The sequence below is a fragment of the Manis pentadactyla genome, chromosome 3 (assembly GCF_030020395.1).
Source record: "Manis pentadactyla isolate mManPen7 chromosome 3, mManPen7.hap1, whole genome shotgun sequence".
Classification (NCBI taxonomy): domain Eukaryota; kingdom Metazoa; phylum Chordata; class Mammalia; order Pholidota; family Manidae; genus Manis; species Manis pentadactyla.
The window spans coordinates 194,384,919-194,410,645 of NC_080021.1; the positions used below are offsets into that span (position 1 = coordinate 194,384,919).

The following is a 25,727-nucleotide window of genomic DNA, read 5'->3' on the forward strand; positions in this document are numbered from 1 at the left end:
GACAAAGGCAAAAAGAGTGATCTGATGAAAAACTAACATGTCTCAGTGGAAAATAAAACAGTTACTTTCTTTTGGAGTCTCATGCTTTTGTTATTTAATAACTACATATCATTTTAGATGAGTTGGTTGCCAGTCCTTCCATAATAAGGAAGAAAGGGACAAACAATATTTTTATAAACAAATGACAGTTTTATTGTCCATACAAGGAGCTACCAGAAATAATAACCATACCAGTGAACTTTTGCCTGAAATAAAGTTCATAGGTCCAAAAAGAGCTATCATTATAGGTGGGCATTACACAGTTTTTCAGTGACAATTAAAAGTCTAATTTGTAGTATGTTTTCCTAATGGAATATCCATTGGATATTGGATATGGGAACTTGATGAAAGACCCATTCACTTAATTTGAAGAGTACCTCGTATGTGCCTCATATTTTGTACCTAATCTGTCCCTCTTCAGACACTGCCATCATAATGTTATGATCTGCTATTCCTGTTAGTCCCCTGGAAAATGTCACTCCTGTTGCTACTAATAGGCCCTACTATTTAGGATGACCATGTATTAGATTATCTAACAGTACACTTTTGACTGTGAAAGGAAGAACTGTTACTAATTACATCAGAACTGTTAACTACACTCCTTCTGGGAAAATACAGCATATAGTCACCACTGCAACACTGTTTTCATTAAAACCATTATGTTCCAGTGCCTGCAAAATGTTTCACACACAAAAACAAATAGGTATTTACTTTGTTACCAGCACCCAAAAACTGCTTTTTATACCCTCGCTAACAGCAGATACTAAGCTTTGGTCTGCACCTGATCATTTCCAAAGACCAGACTGAAGTTCATGGAGTCAGGCTGGGGAAACAGTCTCTGGACAGATATATATCACACTCACTTATCTCAGACTCAGGGTGCTAATAAATTAAGATAAAAATTAGAATCTGAGACACAGTGAACCCTATTAACATTAACAAGAAACTGGAAACTAAGGGGGAGAGTTGGGTAATGAGGAATCTTCATGAAAGCCAATGTATAATTATGGTTCTCTTTATTCATTTTCTGCATTGTCATTCTCTTATATCTCACTCATATCTCCATTAGTAAACTAATAATAAATAACTAAAAATATAGCCCAGAGATGGCGATAGTTCAGTAAATGAAGGGAAGGTAATTCCATGCATGAGATGAAACAAAAAGGACAAAGAACTGCATCAACAGTGATGATAGTGAAGAACAGGCAGAAATGACAAGCAATGAAGCTGACATAGTGGTCTGGAACAAGATGATCAGCCACAACCAGAAGCCTCTAAAGACTCACAGTCACCCTTCAGGGATTCTATGTCCATCTGAATGGTACATTGTTCTCTCCTAAGAAAGTCAACTAGGGCTTTGGATTAAAGATGGTGGTGTGAGAGGTGAGATAGAGGCTTCCTCCTAAAACTGCATATAATATGAAATATAATTAATACAACTAATCCTGAAAGAGCAACATGAAAGAGGGCTGCACCAAACTGCATACACTTGGGGAAAAGAATAAACCTCACAGAACAGGGTAAAGTACCAAAGCCATGGCCATGTGGGACACAAGCCCTTCCCTCACCCCAGCTCACTGGAGAGAGGAAAAGAAATCAAGCGGGGAGGGAGTGGAGGTGGGGGACTGCTGAATACCTAATTCCAAGGATCTATTCTGGGAGCAGAAACCTATCTTTCATGGTGCTTTCATGTACTCTCATGATTAGGAGGTTGGTAAGTTAAGACAGAATGCCTAGAGAGACTGAGATACTGGTGGCAGTGGAGGTAGGCATAGCAGCTGGGAAGCAGGAAACAGCTCTTTCCTACCTCCAGGCACCAATACCACTGTCCTGTGACCCCCGACACTGCTTCAGGTGCTGAGTACCTCCAGAGAGTAGAGCTTCTGGGCACTAGAGGGCACCATATACAAATATGAAACGCCAAAGGAACCTGGTTCAAAGCAAAATTATGAATACAATACAAGTAAGATTCAAAATGAAATCGATCTCATGAATCTTCCTGAAAGGGATTTCAAAATAAAATCATTAACATGCTCATGGAATTACAGAAAAATATTCAAGAACTCAGGAATGAATTCCAGTCAGAAATCCAATCACTGAAGAGCACAATGGAGGGTATTAAAAGCAGATTAGATATGGTGGATGAGATGATAAATGAAACAGAAGTTAGAGAAGAGGAATACAAAGAAGCTGAGACACAGAGAGAAAAAAGGAATGAAAGAATATTGAGAGAACTGTGTGACCAATCAAAATCGAACAATATTCACATTATAAGGGTATGAGAAAAAGAGAGAAAAAAGGATAGAAAGTGTCTTTGAAGAAGTAATTGCTGAAAACTTCAACTGGGGAAGGAGATAGCCTCTCAGGCCATGGAGGTGCACAGATCTCCCAACACAAGGGACCCAAGGAAGATAACACCAAGACATAGTAATTAAAATGGCAAAGATCAAGGATAAGGACAGACTATTAAAAGCAGCCAGAGAGAGAAATAAGATCACATACAAAGGAAAACCCATCAGGCTATCATCAGATTTCTCAGCAGAAGCCTTACAGGCCAGAAGGGAGTGGCATGATGTATTCAATGCAATGAAGCAGAAGGGCCTTGAACCAAGAATACTTTATCCAGCAAGATTATCATTTAAATTTGAAGGAGGTATTAAACAATTTCCAGATAAGCAAAAGCTGAGAGAATTTACCTCCCACAAACCATCTCTACACTGTATTTTGGAGGGACTGCTATAGATGTAAGTGTTTCTAAGGTTTAATAGTTGTCACCAGAGGTAATAAAACCACAGTAAAGAAAGTAGACCAGCTAATTATGAAGCAAATGCAAAATTAAATTAACTATCCCCTAAGTCAATCAAGGGATAGATAAAAAGTACAGAATTTGATACCTAATATATAAAGAATGAAGGAGGAAGAAAAAGGAGGAGAAATAGAAAAGAACCTTTACATTGTGTTTGTAACAGCATACTCAGTGAGTTAAGTTAGACTCTTAGATAGTAAGAAAAGCAACCTGGAACCTTTGGTAACCATGAATCTAAAGCCTGAAATGGCAATAAGTACATATCAATAATCACCCTAAATGTAAATGGACTGAATGCCCCAATCAAAAGACATAGAGTCACTGAATGTATAAAAAAACAAGAACTATCCATATGCTGCCTACAGGAGATTCACTTTAAATCCAAAGACATACACAGACTAAAAGTGAAGGGATGGAAAAAGATATTTCATGCAACTAATTGGGGAAAAAAGCAGGAGTTGCAGTACTTGTATCAGACAAAATAGACTTCAAAACAAAGAAAGTCACAAGAGACAAAGAAGGACATTACACAATGATTAAGGGGTCAATCGAACAAGAACATATCACCATTATAAAAAATTATAAATATCTATGCACTGACACAGGAGCATCTACATTTGTGGAACAAATACTAAAAGAATCAAAAGGGGAAATAGAATGTAATACATTCATTCTAGGAGACATCAACACTCCACTAACTCTGAAAGACTGATCAACTAGACAAAAAGTAAGTAGGGAGACAGAGGCACTGAACAACATATAAGACACATGGACTTAATGGACATCTACAGAACTCGACACCCAAAAGCAGCAGGATACATATTCTTCTTAAGAGCACATGGAACATTTTCAAGAATAGATTATACTACTTATACTGAGGCCACAAAAAGAGCCTCAGTAAATTCAGAAACGTTGAAATTGTACCAATCAATTTCTTAGACCACAAAGGTAAGAAACGAGAAATAAATTACGCAAAGAAACTGAAAAATCCCACAAACACATGGAGGTTTCACAACATACTCCTAAATAACCAATGGATCAATGACCAAATAAAAACAGAGATCAAGCAATATATGGAGACAAATGACAACAATAATTCAACACCAAAATATCTGAGGGACACAGCCAAGGCCATGCTAAGAGGAAAGTATATTGCAGTACAGGCCTACCTTAGGGAAGAAGAACAATCCCATATAAGCAGTCTAAACTCACAATTAATGAAACTAGAAGAAGAAGAACAAATGAGGCCCAAAGTCAGTAGAAGGAGGGACATAATAAAGATTAGAGCAGAAATAAATAAAATCAAGAAGAATCAAACAATAGAAAGAATCAATGAAAGCAAGAGCTGGTTCTTTGAGAAAATAAACAAAATAGATAAACCCCTAGCCAGACTTATCAAGAAAAAAAGAGAGTCTACACACATAAACAGAATCAGAAATGAGAAAGGAAAAATCACTACAGAAACCACAGAAATACAAAGAATTATGAGAGAATATTATGAAAAATTATATGCTAACAAATTGGATAACCTAAGAGAAATGGAAAACTTTCTAGAAAAATACAACTTGACAGGAATGACCCATGAAGAAACAAAAAATCTGAACTGACCAATTACCAGCAATGAAATTGAACTGGTAATCAAAAAATATCTAACACCAAATTCCTGGACCAGATGGCTTCACTGCAGAATTTTATCATTTACAGAAAACCTAATACTCATTCTCCTTAAAGTTCTCTAAAAAATAGAAGAGTTTTCTCTAACTCATTCTATGAGGACAGCATCACTCTAATACCAAAACCTGGCAAAGACACCACCAAAAAAGAAAATTACAGACCAATATCATCTCAGATGAACATAGATATAAAAATTTTCAACAAAATGTTAGCAAACCAAATTCAAAACTGCATCAAAAAGATCATCCATCATCATAAAGTAGGATTTATTCCAGAAACGCAAGGATGGTACAATAGTCAAAAATCCATCAACATCATCCACCACATCAACAAAAAGAAAGAAAAAAACCACATGATCATCTCCTTAGATGCTGAAAAACAATTCGAGAAAATTCAACACCCCTTCATCATAAAAGCCCTTTAAAAAAATGAGTATAGAGGGCAAGTACCTCAACATAATAAAGGCCATATATGACAAACCCACAGCCAACATCATACTTAACCACAAAAAGCTGAAAGCTTTTCCTTTAAGATCAGGAGCAAGACAAGAGTGCCCACCTCCCCTCTTTTATTCAACATAGTACTGGAGGTCCTAGCCATAGCAATTAGACAACACAAAGAAATAAAAGGCATCCAGATTGGTAAGGAAGAAGTCAAACTGTCACTCTTTGCAGATAACATGATATTGTACATAAAACACTGTAAAGAATCCACTCCAAAACTACTAGATCTAATTGCATTCAGCAAAGTTGGAAGATACAAAATTAACACACAGAAATTTGCTGCATTCCTATATAACGATGAACAAGCAGAAAGAGAAATCAGGAAAACAATTCTGTTTACAATTGTATCAAAAAGAATAAAATACCTAGGAATAAACCTAACCAAGGAAGTGAAAGACCTATATCCTGAAAACTACAAGACACTCATAAGAGATATTAAAGACACTAATAAATGGATCCCAGTATCATGGATAGGAAGAATTAATGTTGTCAAATGGCCATCCTGCCTAAAGCAATCTACATATTCAATGCAATCCATATCAAAACACCAATAGCATTCTTCAAGAAACTAGAACAAATAGTTCTACATTTCACATGCAACTACAAAAGACCCTGAATAGCCAAAGCAATTCTGAGAAGGAAGAATAAGGCTGGGGGGATTATGCTCCCCAACATCAAGCTCTACTGCAAAGCCACAGTAATCAAGACAATTTGATAGCAGCACGAAGATAATTTGGTACTGAAACAACAACAGACTCATAGGTCACTGGAATAGAATAGACAGCACAGATATTAACCCACACATATATGGCCAATTAATATATGATAAAGGAGCCGTGGATATACAATGGGGAAATGACAGACTCTTCAACAACTTGGGAAAACTGGACAGCTACATGTAAGAGAATGAAACAGGATTACTGTTTAACTCTGTACACAAAAGTAAACTCGAAAGGATCAAAGACCTGAATCTAAGTCATGAAATTATAAAATTCTTAGAAGAAAACATAGGTAAATATCTCTTGAATATAAACATGAGCAACTTTTTCCTGAACACATCTCCTTGGGCGAGTGAAATAAAATAAAAAATGAACAAATGGGAGTACATCAAACTAAAAAGCTTCTGTACAGCAAAGGACACCATCAGCAAAACAAAAAGGCATCCTATAGCATGGGAGAATATATTTGTAAACGACATATCCGATAAGGGGTTAACATCCAAAATATATAAAGAACTCACATGCCTCAACACCCAAAAAGCAAATAACCCAATTAAAAAATGGGCAGAGGTTCTGAACAGACACTTCTCCAAAGAAGAAATTCAGATGGCTAACAAGCACATGAAAAGATGCTCCACATCACTAATCATCAGGGAAATGCAAATTAAAACCACAATGAGATATTACCTCACATCTGTTAGGATGCCCAACATCAAAAAGACAAGCAACAACAAATGCTGGCAAGGATGAAGAGAAAGGGGAACCCTCCTACACTGTCGGTGGGAATGTAAATTAGTTCAACCATTGTGGAAAGCAATACGGAGGTTTCTCAAAAAACTAAAAACAGAAATACCATTTGACCCAGGAATTCTACTCCTAGGAATTTACGTGAAGAAAACAAGATCCCTGATTCAAAAAGACATATGCACCCCTATGTTTATCGCAGCAGTATTTACAATAGCCAAGATTTTACCCATAAATTTCTGTCACTTTTCTCCTAGATGTCTCTCACAGTTAAATAGCAGGGACAGAAAAATGAAAAATTCAGAAATTAATGGTATCACCAAACTTTATAGATTTTTGAACCTCTGGGTGAGAACTACTCCTGCATTCAGAGTAAAGGAATAAAAGAAAAAAAGGTAGCATTCACATTCCATTCGAGAAGCATTTCCTACACAGTGTATTCTTCACAGCTGCCTTCACATCCTTATTCCTCAAACTATAGATAAGGGGATTGAGCATAGGTGTCACAACTCCATAGAAGAGAGAGATGATTTTGTCTGTGACTTGTACTTTGTCTGCATCAGAGGAGTCTTTAGCCTTGGGTTTTGCGTACATGAAGAGGATGGTTCCATAGAATATAATCACCACTGTTAGGTGGGCAGAGCAGGTGGAGAAGGCTTTGTGCCTTCCCTCTGCAGAAGGAATCCTCAGGATGGTGCAGAGAATGAAAACATAAGAAACAAAAATGAAAAGTACAGGAACCACAAGAAAAATCATATTTGCAACAACCATGCTAATAACATTTATGGAGATATCAGCACAGGCCAGTTTTAAGACAGCCAAGATTTCACAAGTAAAATGATTAATAACATTATCCCCACAGAAAGGAAGCCGCATTGCAAGAGAGGTTTGCAATACAGAATTGACACCCCCTGCAATCCAGGACCCAGCAGCCATGGGTACATATGAAGTCTTGCTCATAATGATAGGGTATCTCAGAGGGTTACAGATGGCTACAAAGCGGTCAAATGCCATCATGCTTAGAAGGACACATTCTGTGGCTCCCATAGCAAAGGAGAGAAACATTTGCATTCCACATCCAGAGAAGGAAATGGTTTTCTTTGATGTTAAGAAGCTGCTAAGAAACAGGGGAATAGAAGAACTGGTGTAGCAAATATCTAAGAATGATAAGTTACTGAGGAAGAAGTACATGGGAGTGTGCAGGTGAGAATCAACGACACTTACAATGATAATGACTCCATTTCCCAGCAGGATGACCACGTACATACATAAGACCAGCACAAAGTAAATGGTCTCAAGCTCTGGGTGGCCAGAAAGCCCAAGAAGGACAAATTCTGTCACAGAAGACTTGTTGGTCTTTCCCATGTTACTATTTTCTTTTACCAAAAGGAATTCTGCAGCAGCTGGAGTGCATGTAATCTGTTACAGCATGCTTCTAAGAGTTTTTGCTTCTTTTTAAGTGGCTTCCTTTATAAATAATAGGAACCTATAATTGAATTGAATACACAGATAGCATAAGAATATGTATAATCCTCTAAACTAAGATTAGTTAGGCTTTTAGATCACATGAAGGAGGCTTTAAACACCCTTCCACACACAAAAAAAAGGTGTCCTCTTCTGTAAAGAAATTCAGAGCGCATGCAACTGAGTTAGAATTATGTATCTCACTTATATTATTAATTTGGAATTATTTTGAATGCAATTTTACCATACCATTTTGACCAAATGATCCAGAACACAACTAACCTTAACAAATATCACTGTTTTTGAGTTACTAAACAAAATGGTTTAGATAAGCCCTGCTTCAGTGGTAATTTAACCTCAGTTTCAGAATAGTTGTGTGGCTAGAAGACACAACTTTCAGAAAAATACTATTTGGCTTCTTCTAACCTAGGAAAATATATATATCTGTATTATTCTAAGAATATTAATAATAGTTATTTGAAGTATATATAAAAGAAATCATTTTTAAATAAATTATTCTTCTTTGTCTTTTTCAGCACAAATTGGGACATCTAGGTAACTCTACAGTCCTGCCTGATACACATAAGGAATAGGAAGTTGATCTCAGAAGAACCCCAGTGTAAATGTCTTGGTCTACGAACCATAAATAAATGTATAAACTATGAAATTTAAGGGATGGGGATTTACTCTTATTTCCAGGTATGAAAAAAGATACATATCTTCTCTCTGCTCAGAAATCAGCTTCTTTTGCTCTAACAGCTGCTCTCCTGTCTTCCTCTCATTGCATATTCAGAATAGCCATAATAAAGAGGGGTAGATCTCTCAAAATATATTCTTAAGCATTCCCAATATGTTATAATTATTTGTATCCCCACTTCAGTGGAATACAAAGGATTTCTATATTAAAACACCAGAAACAGAAGACGTCTTAACATATTTATGAAATTGTTAATCTCATAAATTCCATCTCAATAAGCTCAGCAAAATAACTTAAAAAAAATATCTACTTCTCAGTTCTCATTAACAGCAAGTAGCTGCCATTGCTACTGTCAGACAACAGCAATAACAATAATGAGTGCCAAACAGAACTGACTTCCAGTAAAATAAAAGTTAGGGCTCTTTACAGTCCTTTCATAAGCAGATGATTCTTTAAAGGACCAGCCACTGGAGCACCAGAGCAATTTAAAGTCTCTGCTGTTTTGAGGATGTTTCTGATCCCAAAAGCAATTTAAAGTTCACAATGTGGATTGGATAGATTCAGAAATTTTCTGGTACTTTTGGGATCAAGTCCCTTAGAAACAATTAAAACAAAGTTGCTAATACAATTTAATTAAAATGTAACTCACACAATGAATAATTCTTCTGACTTTACACCCTCTGGGAAGAGCAAATTTAGAAATGCTACCCAGGTAAAACGGTCAAGATGTGGAAATTAGAACTATCTGATGGAGAGATGTAGCAGTAATGTGTGATACATGTTAAAATGATACTTTGTTCTTAATAAATTATCTGCTGACCACGCTTATTTTAACCTCTGAAATCTGGAATCTCAGAGCCCATAATCTTCATTCTGGTTTCACTGGCCTTTCTGAACAATCACAATCATATGCAGTCATTTTAATTTTTCTCACTCATGCCATCTGTTCAAATATATTCACAATACCCCAAACTTATCCAATCTGTCCTTCAGTCATGCTCACATTGACATGACATAACATGAAGCAGACTATATCAACTATTTCCATGATGAGAGCAAACCACACTTTATTTATGAACAGAAAGTTCTGACATAACAGGGGAATTATTATGACACTTAACCATGACTATCTTTTAAAATCAGTATCAACCCAGGGAATTCAATCATTTTATATGGATGTCATGAAATATTCTTCCAGCATGGAAACAAGTTAAATCATCACATGTATTGTTAAAAAGAAGGTAAGAAAATTTGACAACAGTACTCTTTTTTGACAGTGGACAGCATTTTTAAAAAGTCATTGACCAAAAGATGCATCATAATTCTGAGCAATGAGAAAGCAACGTATGCCATGAAAAATAGTATTATATGCTTCAACAAACCAAAGAGCACTTCTCAAAGCTGTTAACTATGCAAGTACTTTTTCAGTATATGGGCATATAATGAAATGATGAGCATGTTTCTCATTAATGAATGTTCAGTAGAAAAGGGAATTAAGTAGTTTTGATGTGACGACAGTGAAAGTTATATTACAAAAAAAATGGGAGACAGACTGTAACTGCAAGGAGTTTTACAGGCAAATTATGCAAAACAAAGAAATGCTCAGTAGAACCAAGTAATTATAGAAATATAATTAAAGAGATATATAGTATAGTTATAATTTATTTCAAATAAACAAGTAATTTTCAGTACAAGTACTTCCTGTGCAAAATTTTTCTCTTATCCCAGTGTACACATGCAAAGACAATTAGAAATAATTTAAATTTAACTAGACATCACCTATTTTTATTTCTTAACCTGGCCACTCAGAGCTAAGAAGAGGTGAAGAATGAAGAAATCACTACAAGGGCACACAGAGCAACCTGCCTAGAGAATTCCCTCCTGCTTTATCTCAAAACAAAAGCTGCAATATTTTTAATGAGTGAAGAAAAGGACTTAGAAAAGAACAGCATTCAGAAGCAGGTGAAAAAAAGTACCCTAAGAATCAGGGTTTTCAGGTAAGGATACACGTTTTCACATGCCCCAAGTGTAATACAATGGGCTCACAACCTCAGGGAGTTCAAACTTTCAACTCACCTAACAAATAGCACAAGTTACGGCCTGAACTTTTGCCTCTTCTTCATCAGGTACACACTTCTGACCAAGGTATATCAGGGGAAAATTAATTGCACAGAGAAGAAAAATGTGATAAATGGTGAACACAACCATTATAAAAAACAATAAAATTAGCAAGCTAAGATCACGTAAAAAAAATTCACTGAACAGAGAGCAAAAATTTTGAATGAAAAAAACAAAATCCTTAAAGAGATAAGGAAGAGTACTGGCATAAAGCAGGAATAAGCAGTTATAAAAAAGGATTATATGGTAACACTAGGTATAAAATAAAACAATTGAAAGAAGTAACTCAGTAAATGGGTTATAAAGCAGAATGAATACTATGACCGTATGATGAGTCCTAAAATAAGTTTCAAATACTTTCAAACAATTTAAGTCATTCACTGAATGTTCTTTGACCATGTAGAATTAAGAGAGAAAAAAAATGTTTAAAGAAAATATGATGTAAAAAACCCAAATGTTAGGAACTTACATAATGCACTCCTAATAACACAACACGAGGGAAAAAAATCACAACAAAAATAAAACATTTGAACAGAATAATAATGAAGATGCTCACAAAAACTTATGGAATCCAGCTAAAGTCAGTGATTAGGAGAAAATTTATAGCACAAAATGTATTTATTAGAAAATGTTCTTAGATTCTACCTCAAAGTATCAAGAGAACAGAAAGTCAAACCAATATGTTGAAAGTCAGCACAATGCCCCTCTATCAGCTGTTAAGCCTAGCCATTGAATTTTTTATTTCCATTACTTTATTTTTCAGTTCTGATATTTCCATTTGATTCTCATTTATAGTTTCTATATCTTTCCAGATACAGAAATACTATCTATTTCTCTTCTTAGGAACTCTATTTTTTCATGTGTCCAAAGTGTGCATCATTAATTCCTGAAGTATTTATAATGGCTGCTTTAAATTTCTTGTCAAATAATTGCAACATGTGCTCACGTTGTTGCTACATCTGGGGATTGTCTTTTACATTCAAATTGAGATACCGATTCTGTGTATGAGCAATGATATTCATTCATATCCTATGTATTTGGGATACTATGAGAATCTGGATCTTATCTAAATCTTATATTTTAGCGGGTTTCCTCTAAAACCATTCCTTTAGGGAAAAGAGTCACTGTCTCAGTCATGGCAGATGGGGCAAAAGTATGGACTTCTCACATGGCCTTAACGACGCCATGAGGGTGGAAGGATTTATTACCACTGGTCTATGATGAAAGCCCTGACTTCTCACTAACCCTCCCCTGAAATCCTGCCTGGAGGAAAAGGGCACAGTTGGAAGAGGGTGAAGAGGGTGGAAATCTAGGCTCCCCATTTGATATTTGCTAAAGTAAGGGGGGAGGGCTGCAGTATTTGTCTGTCATGTTTGGCTGGAATAGGACAATTATTGCCATAATGTTTTCTGTCTTGCTAAGCCACTCCTTTCCTGGCCCTTTGTCTAGAAAGAGTAAGATTTTCTTGGTGATTCTTTTGCTTGTTCCCACTGGATTTTCCAAGATGTAGTCTTGCAATATATAGAAGGTAAAACGAAAACCCAGGAAATTTACTGCCTTATGGGTCCTTAGGTCCCAAAGTCCCTAGCTGGTCTTCTTATGTGTGTGTGTGTGTGTGTGTGTGTGTGTATATGTATGTATAATGTACAGATTTTGAAGTGTATTTAACAGAATCAGAAGAAGTGTCTATTCTACCTTGTCTGTAATCAGAAATCCCTATATCTATTTAAAAAGTGAATCCATTCTCATAATTTTCCCTAAAACATACTCCAGCCCAAATGACTTCATAGTGAATTACTGCAATCCTTTAAGGAAGAAATATATTCAATTTGACAATTTATTCTCAGACAAAAACAGTAGAAAATTTTTCCAATTCATTTTACATGGTAAATGTAAACTTGATACCAAAATCTATAAGGACTTTTTAAAATTAAAGTATCATTGATATACAATCTTATGAAGGTTTCACATGGACAACCTTGTGGTTTCAACATTCACCCATTTTATCAAGTCCTCACCACCCCCACCCCTCATTGCAGTCACTGTCTATCAGCCTCATAAGATGCTATAGAGTCATTACTTGTATTCTCCCTGCTGTACCACCTTCCCCATGACCTACCTATATTGTGATTGAGAATTATAGTGCCCCTTAATCGCCTTCTCCCTCCCTTCGCACTCATCCTTGCCAACTCCTTCCCATTGGTGACCGCTAGTCCCTTCTTGGGTTCTGTGAGTCTGCTGCTGTTTTGTTCCTTCAATATTACTTTGTTGTTATACTCTACAAATGAGGGAAATCATTTGGGTACTTGCTTTCTCCACCTGGCTTATTTCACTGAGCATAAAGCCCTAGAGCTCCAACATGTTGTTGCAACTGGTAGGATTTGTTTTCTTTTTATTACTGAATAATATTCTGTTATGTATATGTACCACATCTTCTATATCCATTATAAGGACATGTTTTAAAAGTAAAATTAAAAACTTACCTGCCATGAACACAATTTGAAAAGATACTAAGAATAATTATAACGCTGAATGAAGTGTTATATAAAAGAATAATAGATTACAATTAAGTGGAATTAATTCTAGAAATGTAAAAGTGGTTTAGCATTCAAAAATCAAACAGTAGGGGCAGGGGGGAAAGATGAGAAGTGAGGCAGAAATCTCCTCCCAAAACCACATATAATATGAAAATACAGCAAATACAACTATTCCTAAAAGAGTGACCAGACGTAATATTGTACCATTCAGTCTACATTTGGGAAAAAAGAATGGAAAATCTACATCATGGAAAAGGGTAAAGTAACAAGGCTGCGACCTGGCAAGAACTGAGCACTCCCCCTACCCCAGCTCATTGGCAGGAGGAAGAGAAAGAGAGCGGGGAGGGAGTAGAAGCCCAAGACTGCTAAATACCCAGCCCGAGAAATCTACTCCAGGAGCATAAACCCATACTGCGTGGTGTTCAGGAGATCAGAGGGGTTGTAAAGCAAAGTCAGAGACAGATTCCAGCAGCTTATAGAGAAAACGTTCCCCACAACCTGCTATGGGACAAAAGAAAGGTGGGCACTTTGAAAGACTTCCCAACAGTGAGAGGGTTGCTAAAGGGACAAGGATTACACAAAGCTTGGTGCTCATGAGAGGGACCGTGTGGACAAAGTCGTCCTGGCACACTCAGCCCAGCAAGTTGGGAACTTTCAGGAGCTTCAGGCACTCCATCCCTCTGGCTGGCAACACAGCCCCAAGGCCTCCCACCGCGATAAACAGCCTGCCACTCTTTCCTCATTTCTGGCACCTGAGTGCAAACCTGCAGCCCCCGCCAATGTGCCAGGCTAACAGGAGGGCAGCCGCACCTAAAGCAACTACAGCAGTTTAACGCAGAGGCTGCTCCTTGTGTGCATGGCTATCTGGCCCTGACAGTGCAGGCAGGTACTACAGCCGGGAAGCAGGAAACGGCTCTGCCCTCCGGAGAGGAAATAGCACTGCTCGACTGTGACCCCTGCCATTGCTCCAGGCCAGCCAGATGGCAGCCCCACCTATGGCAGCTTAGGGCCTTAATGCAAGGTTTCTCCCTGCTTGCCACTCACTGGCCCTGACAGCAGAGGCAGGCACAGGGGCCAGGGCTTTGAACTCCAGGCAGACACCAGCACAGATGAACTGTGGCACCTGCAATTGCTCCAGGCCAGCCAAAGGGGAGCCCAAACTATGGCAGCTTAGGGCTTTAACACAGAGGCTGCTCCCAGCACACAGCTCACTGGCCCTGACAGCGGAGATAGGCACTGCGGCCAGGAAGCAGGAAATGGCTCTGTTTTCACAGCAGGCACCAGCACCACTCAGCTGTGACCACTACCATCACTCCACGTGCCCAGGTGCTGGGCAGTTCCAAAGAGCTTCTGGGAACTAGAGGGAGCTACGTACACAAAACTAGAATTTCTCATTAGCCAATAGGATTATGAAAAGGCAGAAGAAACTTGTTTTTTCAAACCAAAATCCCTCACATAACAGAAAGTGGGCTCAATGAAACTGAAATCAACAATCTTCCTGAAAAAAAATTCAAAATAAAAGTCATAATCATGCTAATGGAGCTACAGAAAAATATTCAAGAGCTAATGGATAAATTCAAGAGGGAGATAGACACCTTGAAAAATACAGTAGCGGAAATGAAACATACAATGGATGGATTTAAAAGCAGATTAGATGAGGTAGAGGAGAAGGTAAATGGAATAGAAATTAGAGAACAGGAATACAAAGAAGCTGAGGCAGAGAGAGAAAAAAGGATCTCTAGGAATGAAAGAATAGTAAGAGAACTGTGTGACCAAACCAAACGGAACAATATTTGCATTATAGGGGTACCTAAAGAAGAAGAGAGAGAAAAAGTCATAGAAAGTATCTGAGGAAATAATTGCTGAAAACTTCCCCAGTCTGGGGAAGGAAATAGTCTCTCAGGCCATGGAAGTGCACAGATCTCCCAACACAAGCGAACACCAAGACATATAATAATTAAAATGGCAAAGATCAAGGACAAGGACAGAGTATTAAAAGCAGCCGGAGACAGAGAAAAAATCATTTACAAAGGAAAACTCAACAGGCTATGATCAGAATTCTCAGCAGAAATGTTACATGCCAGAAGAGAGAGGCATGATATATTCACTGCAATGAAACAGAAGGGCCTCGAGTCAGGAATACTCTACACAGCAAGATGATCATTTAAATTTGAAGGAGGGATTAAACAATTTCCAGATAAGCAAAAGTTGAGGGAATTTACCTCCCACAAACCATCTCTACAGTGTATTTTAAAGGGACTACTCTAGATGGAAGTGCTCCTAAGATGAAATAGCTGTCACCAGAGAAAATAAAACCACAGTAAAGGAAGCAGACCAATTAATTACTTAGTAAATGCAAAATTAAATCAACTACCCACAAAGCCAGTCAAAGGATACACAAAGAGTACAGAATATGTCACCTAACATATAAAGGGTGGAGAAGGAAGAAAAAGAAGGGGGAAAAAAACAGAATCTTCAGATTGTGTTTTTAATAGCATAATAAGGGAGTTAGGTCAGACTGTTAGACAGTAAAAAAGCTGCCTTGAACCTTTGGTATCATCAACCATATAATCAAAAAGGACAAAAAACACGTGATCATTTCCATAGATGCAGAAAAAGCATTCGACAAAATTCAACATCCATTCATGATAAAAACTCTCAACAAAGTGGGTATAGAGAACAAGTACCTCAACATAATAAAGGCCATATATGACAAACACACAGCCAACATCATACTTAACAGCGGGAAGCTAAAAGCTTTTCCTTTAAGGTAGGGAACAAGTCAAGGATGCCCACCCTCCCCACTTTTATTCAACATAGTTCTGGAGTACCTAGCCATGGCAATCAGACAACACAAAGAATAAAAGGCATCTAGGTTGATAAAGAAGAAATTAAACTGGCACTGTTTGCAGATGACATGATATTGTACATAAAAAACCCCAAAGAATCTATTCCAAAACTACTTATCTAATATCTGAATTAAGTAAAGTTTCAGGATACAAAATTAATACACAGAAATCTGTGGCATTCCTATACACAATTTTATCATACATTTAGTGAACTAGCAGAAAGAGAAATCAGAAAAACAGTTCCATTCACAATTGCATCAAAAAGAATAAAACACCTAGGAATAAACCTAACCAAAGAAGTCAAAGACTTATACTCTGAAAACTACAAGAAATTCATGAGAGAAATTAAAGAAGATACCAATAAATGGAAACATATCCCATGCTCATGGATAGGAAGAATTAATATTGTCAAAATGGCCATCCTGACTAAAGCAATCTACAGATTCAATGCCACCCCTATCAAAATACCAAAAGCATTCTTCAATGAACTAGAGAAAATAGTTTTAAACTTCATATGGAACCAGAAAAGACTCCGATAGCCAAAGCAATCCTGAGAAGGAAGAATAAAGTAGGGCGAATTACGCTCCCTGACTTCAAGCTCTACTACAAAGCCACAGTAATCAAGAAAATTTGGTACTGGCACAAGAACAGACCCATAGACCAATGGAACAGACTAGAGAGCCGAGATATAAACACAAGCATATATGGTCAATTAATATATGATAAAGGAGCCATGGATATACAATGGGAAATGACAGCCTCTTCAACAGCTGGTGTTGGCAAAACTGGACAGCTACATGTAAGAGAATGAAACTGGATTATTGTCTAACCTTGTACACAAAAGTAAACTCAAAATGGATCAAAGACCTGAATGTAAGTCATGAAACCATAAAACTCTTAGAAAAAAATATAGGCAAAAATCTCTTGGACATAAACATGAGCACCTTCTTCATGAACATATCTCCAGGGCAAGAGAAACAAAAGCAAAAATGAACAAGTGGGACTATATCAAGCTGAAAAGCTTCTGTACAGCAAAGGACACCATCAATAGAACAAAAAGGTACCATACAGTATGGGAGAATATATTCATAAATAACAGATCTGATAAAGGGTTGACATCCAAAATATATAAAGAGCTCACGCACCTCAACAAACAAAAAGCAAATAAGCCAGTTAAAAAATGGTCAGAGTAGCTGAACAGACACTTCTCCAAAGAAGAAATTCAGATGGCCAACAGACACATGAAAAGATGCTCCACATCGCTAATTATCAGAGAAATGCAAATTAAAACCACAGTGAGATATCACCTCACACCAGTAAGGATGGCTACCATCCAAAAGACAAACAACAACAAATGCTGGCGAGGTTGTGGAGAAAGGGGAACCCTCCTACACTGCTGATGGGAATGTAAATTAGTTCAAGTATTGTGGAAAGCAGTATGGAGGTTCCTCAAAATGCTCAAAATAGACTTACCATTTGACCCAGGAATTCCACTCCTAGGAATTTACCCTAAGAATGCAGCACTCCAGTTTGAAAAAGACAGATGCACCCCTATGTTTATCGCAGCACTATTTACAATAGCCAGGAATTGGAAGCAACCTAAGTGTCCATCAGTAGATGAATGGATAAAGAAGATGTGGTACATACACACAAAGCAAAAACTAAAGGAACAAAACAGCAGCAGACTCTTAGGACCCAAGAATGGACTAACAGTTCCCAAAGGGAAAGAGAGTGGGGAGGATGGGTGGGAAGGGAAGTATAAGGGGGTAAAAGGGGCATTATGATTAGCACACATAATGTAGGGGTGCAGGGAAATGGGGAAGGCATTATAACACAGAGAAGACAAGTAGTGGTTCTATAGCATCTTACTACACTGATGGACAGTTACTGTAATGGGGTATGTGGTGGGGACTTGATATAGGAGGAGTCTAGTAACCATAATGTTGTTCATGTAATTGTACATTAATGATACCAAAAAAAAATATGAAACAAAATGTTCCAGTAATGGTAACATTTGGATGAACTCTCCTATAGATAACAATCATAAACTGTAGACAAAATATTTTTCTTAACTTTCTGAAATCAGCATTTCAGAGAGATATTTCCAAACCATTGTTCCTGTAGCATTATTCACAGTTGCCTAGGTGAGGGAACAACCTAAATGCCCACCAAAGAATGATTAAAGAAAAGATGGTATATACATACAATGGAATATTATTCAGCCTCTAAAAGAAGGAAATCTTGCCACATAAAACAACATGGATAAACCTTAAGGACCTAATGCTAAGTGAAATAAGCTTGTCATAAAAGAACAAATATTCCATTATTCTACTTATATGATAAATCTAAGATAGTCCAACTCGTAGAAGCAAAAAGCAGAATGGTGGTGCTTGTCAGGGGCTCAGGAAGGAGGAAATGAGGAATTGTTAATCAACAGGTACAGTTTTGCATATCTAAGTTATAGAAGGTGAAGAGATAGGCCATACAACACTGTGCTATAGATAATAGTACTTATTGTACAGTCAAAAATTTGATGGGTTAAATCTCATGTTAAATACTCTTAGTACAATAAAACAAAACAAATGAAAAAAACTTCCTAAAGTGGCCAGAAGCATCCAGAAAATGATCGGGGTCAACCAACATTTGTAAGAAGGAATGGCACAGGGTGAGTTTCCTTTTTACTGGTTTTAAGGGAAGGACAAAGTCACCACTATGGGGTGACTAAAATACATATTGGAAACTTCAATCTTAGTGACTTGAAGAAGCAGAGAACAGAGTTCGAAAGATCACAGCAACTAAAAATGTGGAAGAGAAAACCACAGAAAAGAGACAGCCAGCTTGGGAGCTCCAAATTTCTGTATAAATTCTGCCCAAATACTGGCTGATCCCTAAAACTACACATAGGCAGAGCTAAAACTAAGATGACCTGAACAGAGATTTCAACTGCTGCTCACCTCAGAGAAGACAAGTTTTGAAATTTGAGTCCTGCAAAATACTGCCTGTTAAAACAAAATGTCAAGTTCCACCTGTAGCAAATTCCTTTCCAAAAACAGTCACAGAAACAAGTGTACTCCAAGGGGCTATCTGGAACCTGGCTGGTCTACCCATCAAGAGGTAGTCTTTTTCACCTTTGTGTATCCCTACAACACTGAATGAATGAACATATTAGGCATCAAAATGTAGCAAAGGGCCTAGAATATATTTGGATCTAAAAATGTGAAGAGAATTGTGTTTTTCTAACTACAGCCTACACAATTTTGGAGTGCTGGAGGAATGTAAGTGTGGCTGGAGTTAAAACACTAAGACCTGGAGGTGCACAGCCAGGTCAGGGGCCAGGAAGACAATAGAGGGTAAGTGGAGATAGAGGGGACAGCTGAGAAGCAAAGGCAGGAGTGCAGTGGACATTCCCTGAGGCTGTACATCTACAGCTTTGGTTATTACACCTTTATATCTGCTTTACTCCAAAAAGAAAATAGGACATCACACTCATTTTCTGTTATCTAAAGGGCACTATACCTTCTGACAGTGGGAATTGGCTTTTACCGACAGGGAATAAAAATCAAAGGAATCTCTAATTCCAGTCCTCCAAACCTGTCATTACCTTCAAAAAACCCCCAAAAACTGATACCTTGCTGAGAATCCAAGACAAACTGTTTCAGTTCCATTTATATGCTTTTCCTATTTGCCATTTAAAGATATTATAAAATTCATTAAAACTGCCTTAAAAAATGGGAAAATACATCAATATTGTTAAGTATAAAAAGTAGGTAATAAGAAATGCAGTATGCTCTCAGGCATGTAAATATACTTTATGAATACATATATATCTAAATATTAATACTTATTCTACAGTTATGAATGGCTTTAATTCTTTAGGATCTTCCTGAACTTCCTACAATTTCTATACTGAGTATGTATCATCTGTATAACCAGGAAGTAATAATTCAGAGGAGGAAGAAAAATTACTGTTTAAAAAGTTAGGTATAATCAGGTCTTTGACACATCATCCCTAATGTATCTAAAGGTTACTACCATCTAAATTATTAAAAGATTCAACTTTAAATCACTTCTGGGATTACAGAGTGTCTTAGAAGAAAACAAAGGTGGATTTAATTGGCTACCAAAAACACCGGTGGGATCTCTGGAAATATTTAGGACTCTGAGGTAGAAAAATACTTATGTGACACATTAATGTACTGTTGCATGCAAATTTATAACACAATTGGGCAGAAAGTTGTATTTTTTCCCTCTCCCTCACAACATTAATAGGTGTTTGTGATTGTGGGACATTTGACTGTGGGCTTTACAGCATGATGTAGTTCTGGAAAGAAAGCTAAGAAGTCAAATCACTAAGGAGCAGCAAACGGTCACAGAAAGTTAGTGAAACACTGATGAAAAAGAAAGAGTTCTGTTTTTTTAAAAACTGAGGTCCCAATTGGTCATGCTGTCTTTTGTAATGGAGATAAGGATCCTATACTGAAGATTTTGATTGGAACATTAGGACAAAGTAGATAAGAGGTATTTCCAAATAGGAAAAGGTGAATGGGTACTGGGAAATATGAATAATTTATTTTACTTTTAATAAGATGGTGAAAAAATTAAGGAATTATTGGGTGAAGAATATACCATAGATATATGTGAACATCATAAGTCACTTTCCCTTATCATGGAAAATGAAAGAATACTAGCCTAGGGGTTCAGATTAAACTACATGCATTGGGCACCCAGTCAATGCCAGAAACTTTTAGACATGTTATATTAATCCTCAAAACAATCATAGAAATAAGTATTGTTACCCTATGTTAAATGACACATCATGATGGGAACTATTAAGTGATTTGCTCAAGGTTCATACAGCCAGTACACCAAGGAGCCAAGATTGAAGCTTAGGTCCTCCAAGCCAACACCTTTCCAATAGGACATAGAGCTTCTTATTATCAGCAGTTAACAGGAGAAAGGAGTGTGAGAACTGGGGCACTTCAGGCTTCCAGGGACACAGGGCTATGGTTTAGCATAGCTGCCGAGATGGTCACAGCATGAAGATGAGCTGGGTGAATCAATCCCAGCAGCGATCCTAGCTCATTGAAGCTCCCAGCAGCAAAGAAGTGTTCTTGGTTCCCACCCAGAAATGTGAATGAGAAAATCCAGAATAATTCTCTAAACCATGTAAGAAAATGAGAAGAGACCTTACTCTCACTAGAGCATTATTGTTAATCATTAGCAACTTCGGGGTTCAGAAGGCTCACTTAATTGGACAAGCACTGCAGATATAGAACAAGGGATGTCAATACCATGAAGAGCATGTTTACAAACAGGAAAGGAAACTAACTGAAGCAGGAGAAAGGATGCAGTACTAAGTGCATTTGATTTCCTTCTGGGAGAGTGAGACAGCCTGTTTCAAGCAGTTCCTTGTGAAAAATCAGGGAGCCTGGTGAGTACATGCGCTTTACAAAGAAACCACTACTCTCTTCTATTGCTAAACAAGGGGAGAAGAGTGAATACTTCACGATCCAAGTCCTCCAGCAGAGTTTTCTTCCCTTCTGTAGGTGGTGTCCAAAGACCAGCATCAGTCTAATGACTGATCTTTTGGAAAGAGGTGAAAAAAACACAAACAAAAGAGAAAGCCAAGAAACTGCACCTTTACCTCTTTTTGGCAGAAATAAAGAAGGTAACAGTAGTCACTGATAATCTCCCACACAACTCACAATGGGTAGCTTCTCTGACTTACCCTTCACTGTGATACAGTTGGGTGCCTTATGCTGTCCTGTCTACCCTGCCCACCTGGGACATTCGAAATGATGGACTCTTGAATCCTTTTCCAAAAATTGGGACTATGTCAGTGTATCCACTCAGGACGGATATATTAAGGAAGTGACTGCTTGACATTGAAACAATAAATGGCATTAAGTCATTCAATGTAATAAATCAACATAAACATCTAATTTCCTTTCCATTAACTATTCTTACCCTTTTCTTGGGTTTTAATGAAAAACAGGGACAAAATTCTACAAATCCTGCTAGTTTAATTGAAAATAAAAATGTTTAATATTCTTTATTTACAGTCATAAAATACACATTCTTTAAAGAAAATTTAGATAATGAGATAAAATTAATAATATTGATTGATAAGGCCCCAAATCCCACATTCCAGAGAAAGCTAGTTAACATTTTCTATGACTTTTTCAGCCACAAAATACAAACTGTGATCGTTAATAGTGTTATGAAACTTCCTATTTTGACATAATAGTATAGAAAGGGCATTTTCCTTTCCCTTACTCTTCTTCAAGATTACAATTTTCATTGGCTGTGTAACATATGAGTGCATGTCTTCTTACATGTGTAGCAAGACCTGCAACCAACACAAACTAGAATTCCAGCAATGCAGAGGAAAAAACTTCTGTAACTCTTTAAATCATTACTGATCTTGAAACATGAAAGGACATGCAATGTCATATTATTTCTCTTATTCTATTCAATTGGTTGGACCAATCAGGGGAAAATGTTAAATAATAATAATAGTGCTAACACCAATCTTTGACTACTTTTAGGTATACACTCCAGAGTTTCAGCATTTCAAATCATGTGGCCCAAGGATTTGAAAGATGACCTTTATTAATTTTGTATCTTCTCTATCTATATGACTAAGAGATTTTACCAAAAGTGAGTATTGTTTTTTTCAAATTTTTTTTGTCATCTTGATGGATGACATGTGTTTTGTTCTGTTTTATTGCCTATGCATTTAGTATATTATATGGACAGATGTTCATATATTCATTTGGAATATCATGAATTCCTGAAATAAATTATATTACTTTAGTACACAGTATAGATATGTTATTTATTATTTTTGCATATGTATATATACACATAAGTAATATTGATCCACAGTATTCTATCCTTGATAATTTGGGATAACAGGCAACTTTAGTTTGATAAAATGTTTTTGTAAAATGTTCCATAATTTTTTTTCATATTGAAACATGTTATACAGCACAGAAATTGTTTCTTGGAAGTATAAAATAACTCTCATAAGCATTCGGCATCTATCATCTATTCTGAAAACAGTTCTCACAATGGGATCCCTACTGCCTACCACCGTATATATGGCATAGTTTGAATTAAATATATGAAGGAAGGAACAACTCCATGAGAAATGTAACTATAGAGTGTTGTGACAGTGCACAGAAGCCTCGCACGACAAGACATGAGGAAGTTTTCCCAAAATGGTAATATTCTGAGGGACCCTTCTAGCTTAGGAAAATAACATAAAAATGCACAAAAGGGAGTGTAGTATTATGAGGAAAAAGAATCTCAGCATGATCACGGCAGAGGATTTGCAGCATGAACAGTGCCTCCAGCATTTCCATAGTAGAGGAATATATAGCTTACAATGTACTAGGAGGAGGAACTCAAGGACTTTTCTTGAAGTTTTGTTCTATAGCAAGCACATTGTTTTAAACTGCTTATATTTTTCTATTAGAAATTTTTGTGGGGTTACTAATGAAGATCTCAGGAAAACAAAACCTCCCTTAACACCATCATTAGGGGAGAAATAGCATAAAATAGAAGGAAAGGTAACAACTGAAGAGGTTCAGACAGGCCTACATATCAGGTTGATTCAGTGTTTTTGGTGATGTTATTTTCCTAAATTCTGAAAAACGGCCTCCCTCACCTGGAATCTTTTTGAAGAAGAGAGCCATCTTCCTTCATCTTTTATATGAATATATAGGTATACATTTAATATTAAAATATTACAGAAAGTAAATACAGTTATATATCATATGTATCCCATGTTGGAGCCATCTGTTGTTGTAGGTACCTAACAGATTTTGTACTAATTTAATCCTAATGACAACTTGACAAATAAATAATGCTTCTTCACAATTTACTATGAGCTATCTGAGACTCAGAAAAACTTAGCAACTTACCAAAGTTATATCCAGGTCAAATGATACGGTGCTAGATCTATATAATCATTTCAACAGAGACCAGCATCTTCAAAAAACAGCCTTAATTAAAAATTTCCCTAATAATGACATATCTATATAACCACATTTGAAAGTAATCTGTCCTAAATCTTGATTGGCACTTCCCAGCAGAAATCTGGGAGCATTAGAAGCCTTGATTAGGTTGCGTGTAGTCCTTAGATTCTCAAAGCCTCACTTACATCATCAATAAAATTAGTATCATATCCCTACCCTTTCTGATCCCTAGGGGTGTTCCAAGAATTGGAAGTAAAGGTGTGTTGAAAACCTAAATTATAAATACAAATTCTCCAGAGTTTTGTCCTTTCCTAAACCCTGAAGATGACATGGACATAGAGATGGGGAATTACTCAGTGGTGACTGAATTCTTTTTGGTGGGACTCTCCCAATACCCAGAGCTCCAGCATTTTCTGTTTGTGCTCTGCCTCATCATGTACCTGATAATCCTCCTGGGAAACAGTCTCCTCATTATCATCAGCATACTGGATTCTCGCCTCCACACCCCCATGTACTTCTTTCTCGGAAACCTCTCATTCTTGGACATCTGTTACACATCATCATCCATTCCTCCAGTGCTTGTTATATTTGTATCTGACAGAAAATCCATCTCCTTCACTGGCTGTGCTCTGCAGATGGTTGCCTCTCTTGGTTTGGGCTCCACTGAGTGCGTCCTCCTGGCTGTGATGGCCTATGATCGGTATGTGGCCATCTGCAACCCACTGAGGTACCCCATCATCATGAACAGGGTGCTGTATGTGCACATGGCTGCATGGTCTTGGACCATAGGCTGTCTGAACTCCTTAGTGCAAACAGTCCTGACAATGATGTTGCCTTTTTGTGGAAATAACAATATTGACAGTCTTACCTGTGAGATTCTGGCCCTTCTTAAACTCACATGTTCAGATATCTCCATCAATGTGCTTATCATGACAGTGGCAAGTATTGTTTTACTGGTGATTCCCGTGCTGTTAATTTTCATTTCCTACATATTCATAATCTCTTCCATCCTGAGAATTAGTTCCACTGAGGGGAGAAAAAAAGCCTTTTCTACCTGTTCATCCCATCTAACTGTGGTTATCTTATTTTATGGTTCAGCCCTTTTCATGTACATGAAGCCCAAGTCAAAGGACACAAACACCTCTGATGAGATTATTGCACTGTCTTATGGAGTGGTAACCCCAATGTTAAACCCCATCATCTACAGCCTGAGAAATAAGGAGGTGAAAGAAGCTGTGAAGAAAGTCCTGAGCAGACACCTGAATTTACTGAAAACATGAAAGACCCTGAGGCATATGATAATCCTCAATGGGGGAATACATGTCTTTTGTGTTCAAAGATAATATTGTAAAACTACTGTCAGGACAGCTTTTATGTTCACAAAGCCAAATATGGGACTCTCATTCTTTTCAGAATAAAATGCTTAGTACATATTTTAAATAGTGCTTTATCTGCTGGGCTTTCTGCCCTAAGCAGCTCTCCCAACTGTTCCCATGAAGGTCATGATGCTGCTCATCAAGCTGAATCAGTCTCTCCTCCTGTCTATTTTCTCACTTCCCCTCTTCTCTCTTCTGTTTTCCCCTCTCCTCTGTCCT

General features: G+C 37.2%; 2 protein-coding genes across 2 annotated transcripts; one reads left to right on the forward strand and one right to left on the reverse strand.

The window, feature by feature from the left end:
• Nucleotides 1-6,887: 6,887 nt before the first annotated feature.
• Nucleotides 6,888-7,850, reverse strand: LOC118914033 (olfactory receptor 13C7-like). Its single transcript, XM_036888508.1, has one exon. It carries the CDS (start codon nucleotides 7,848-7,850, stop codon nucleotides 6,888-6,890), a length of 963 nt encoding a protein of 320 aa, XP_036744403.1.
• Nucleotides 7,851-24,473: 16,623 nt separating this feature from the next.
• Nucleotides 24,474-25,412, forward strand: LOC118913993 (olfactory receptor 13D1). The gene has a single exon (XM_036888424.2). The coding sequence runs from the start codon at nucleotides 24,474-24,476 to the stop codon at nucleotides 25,410-25,412; it is 939 nt and encodes a 312-aa protein (XP_036744319.2).
• Nucleotides 25,413-25,727: the final 315 nt, after the last annotated feature.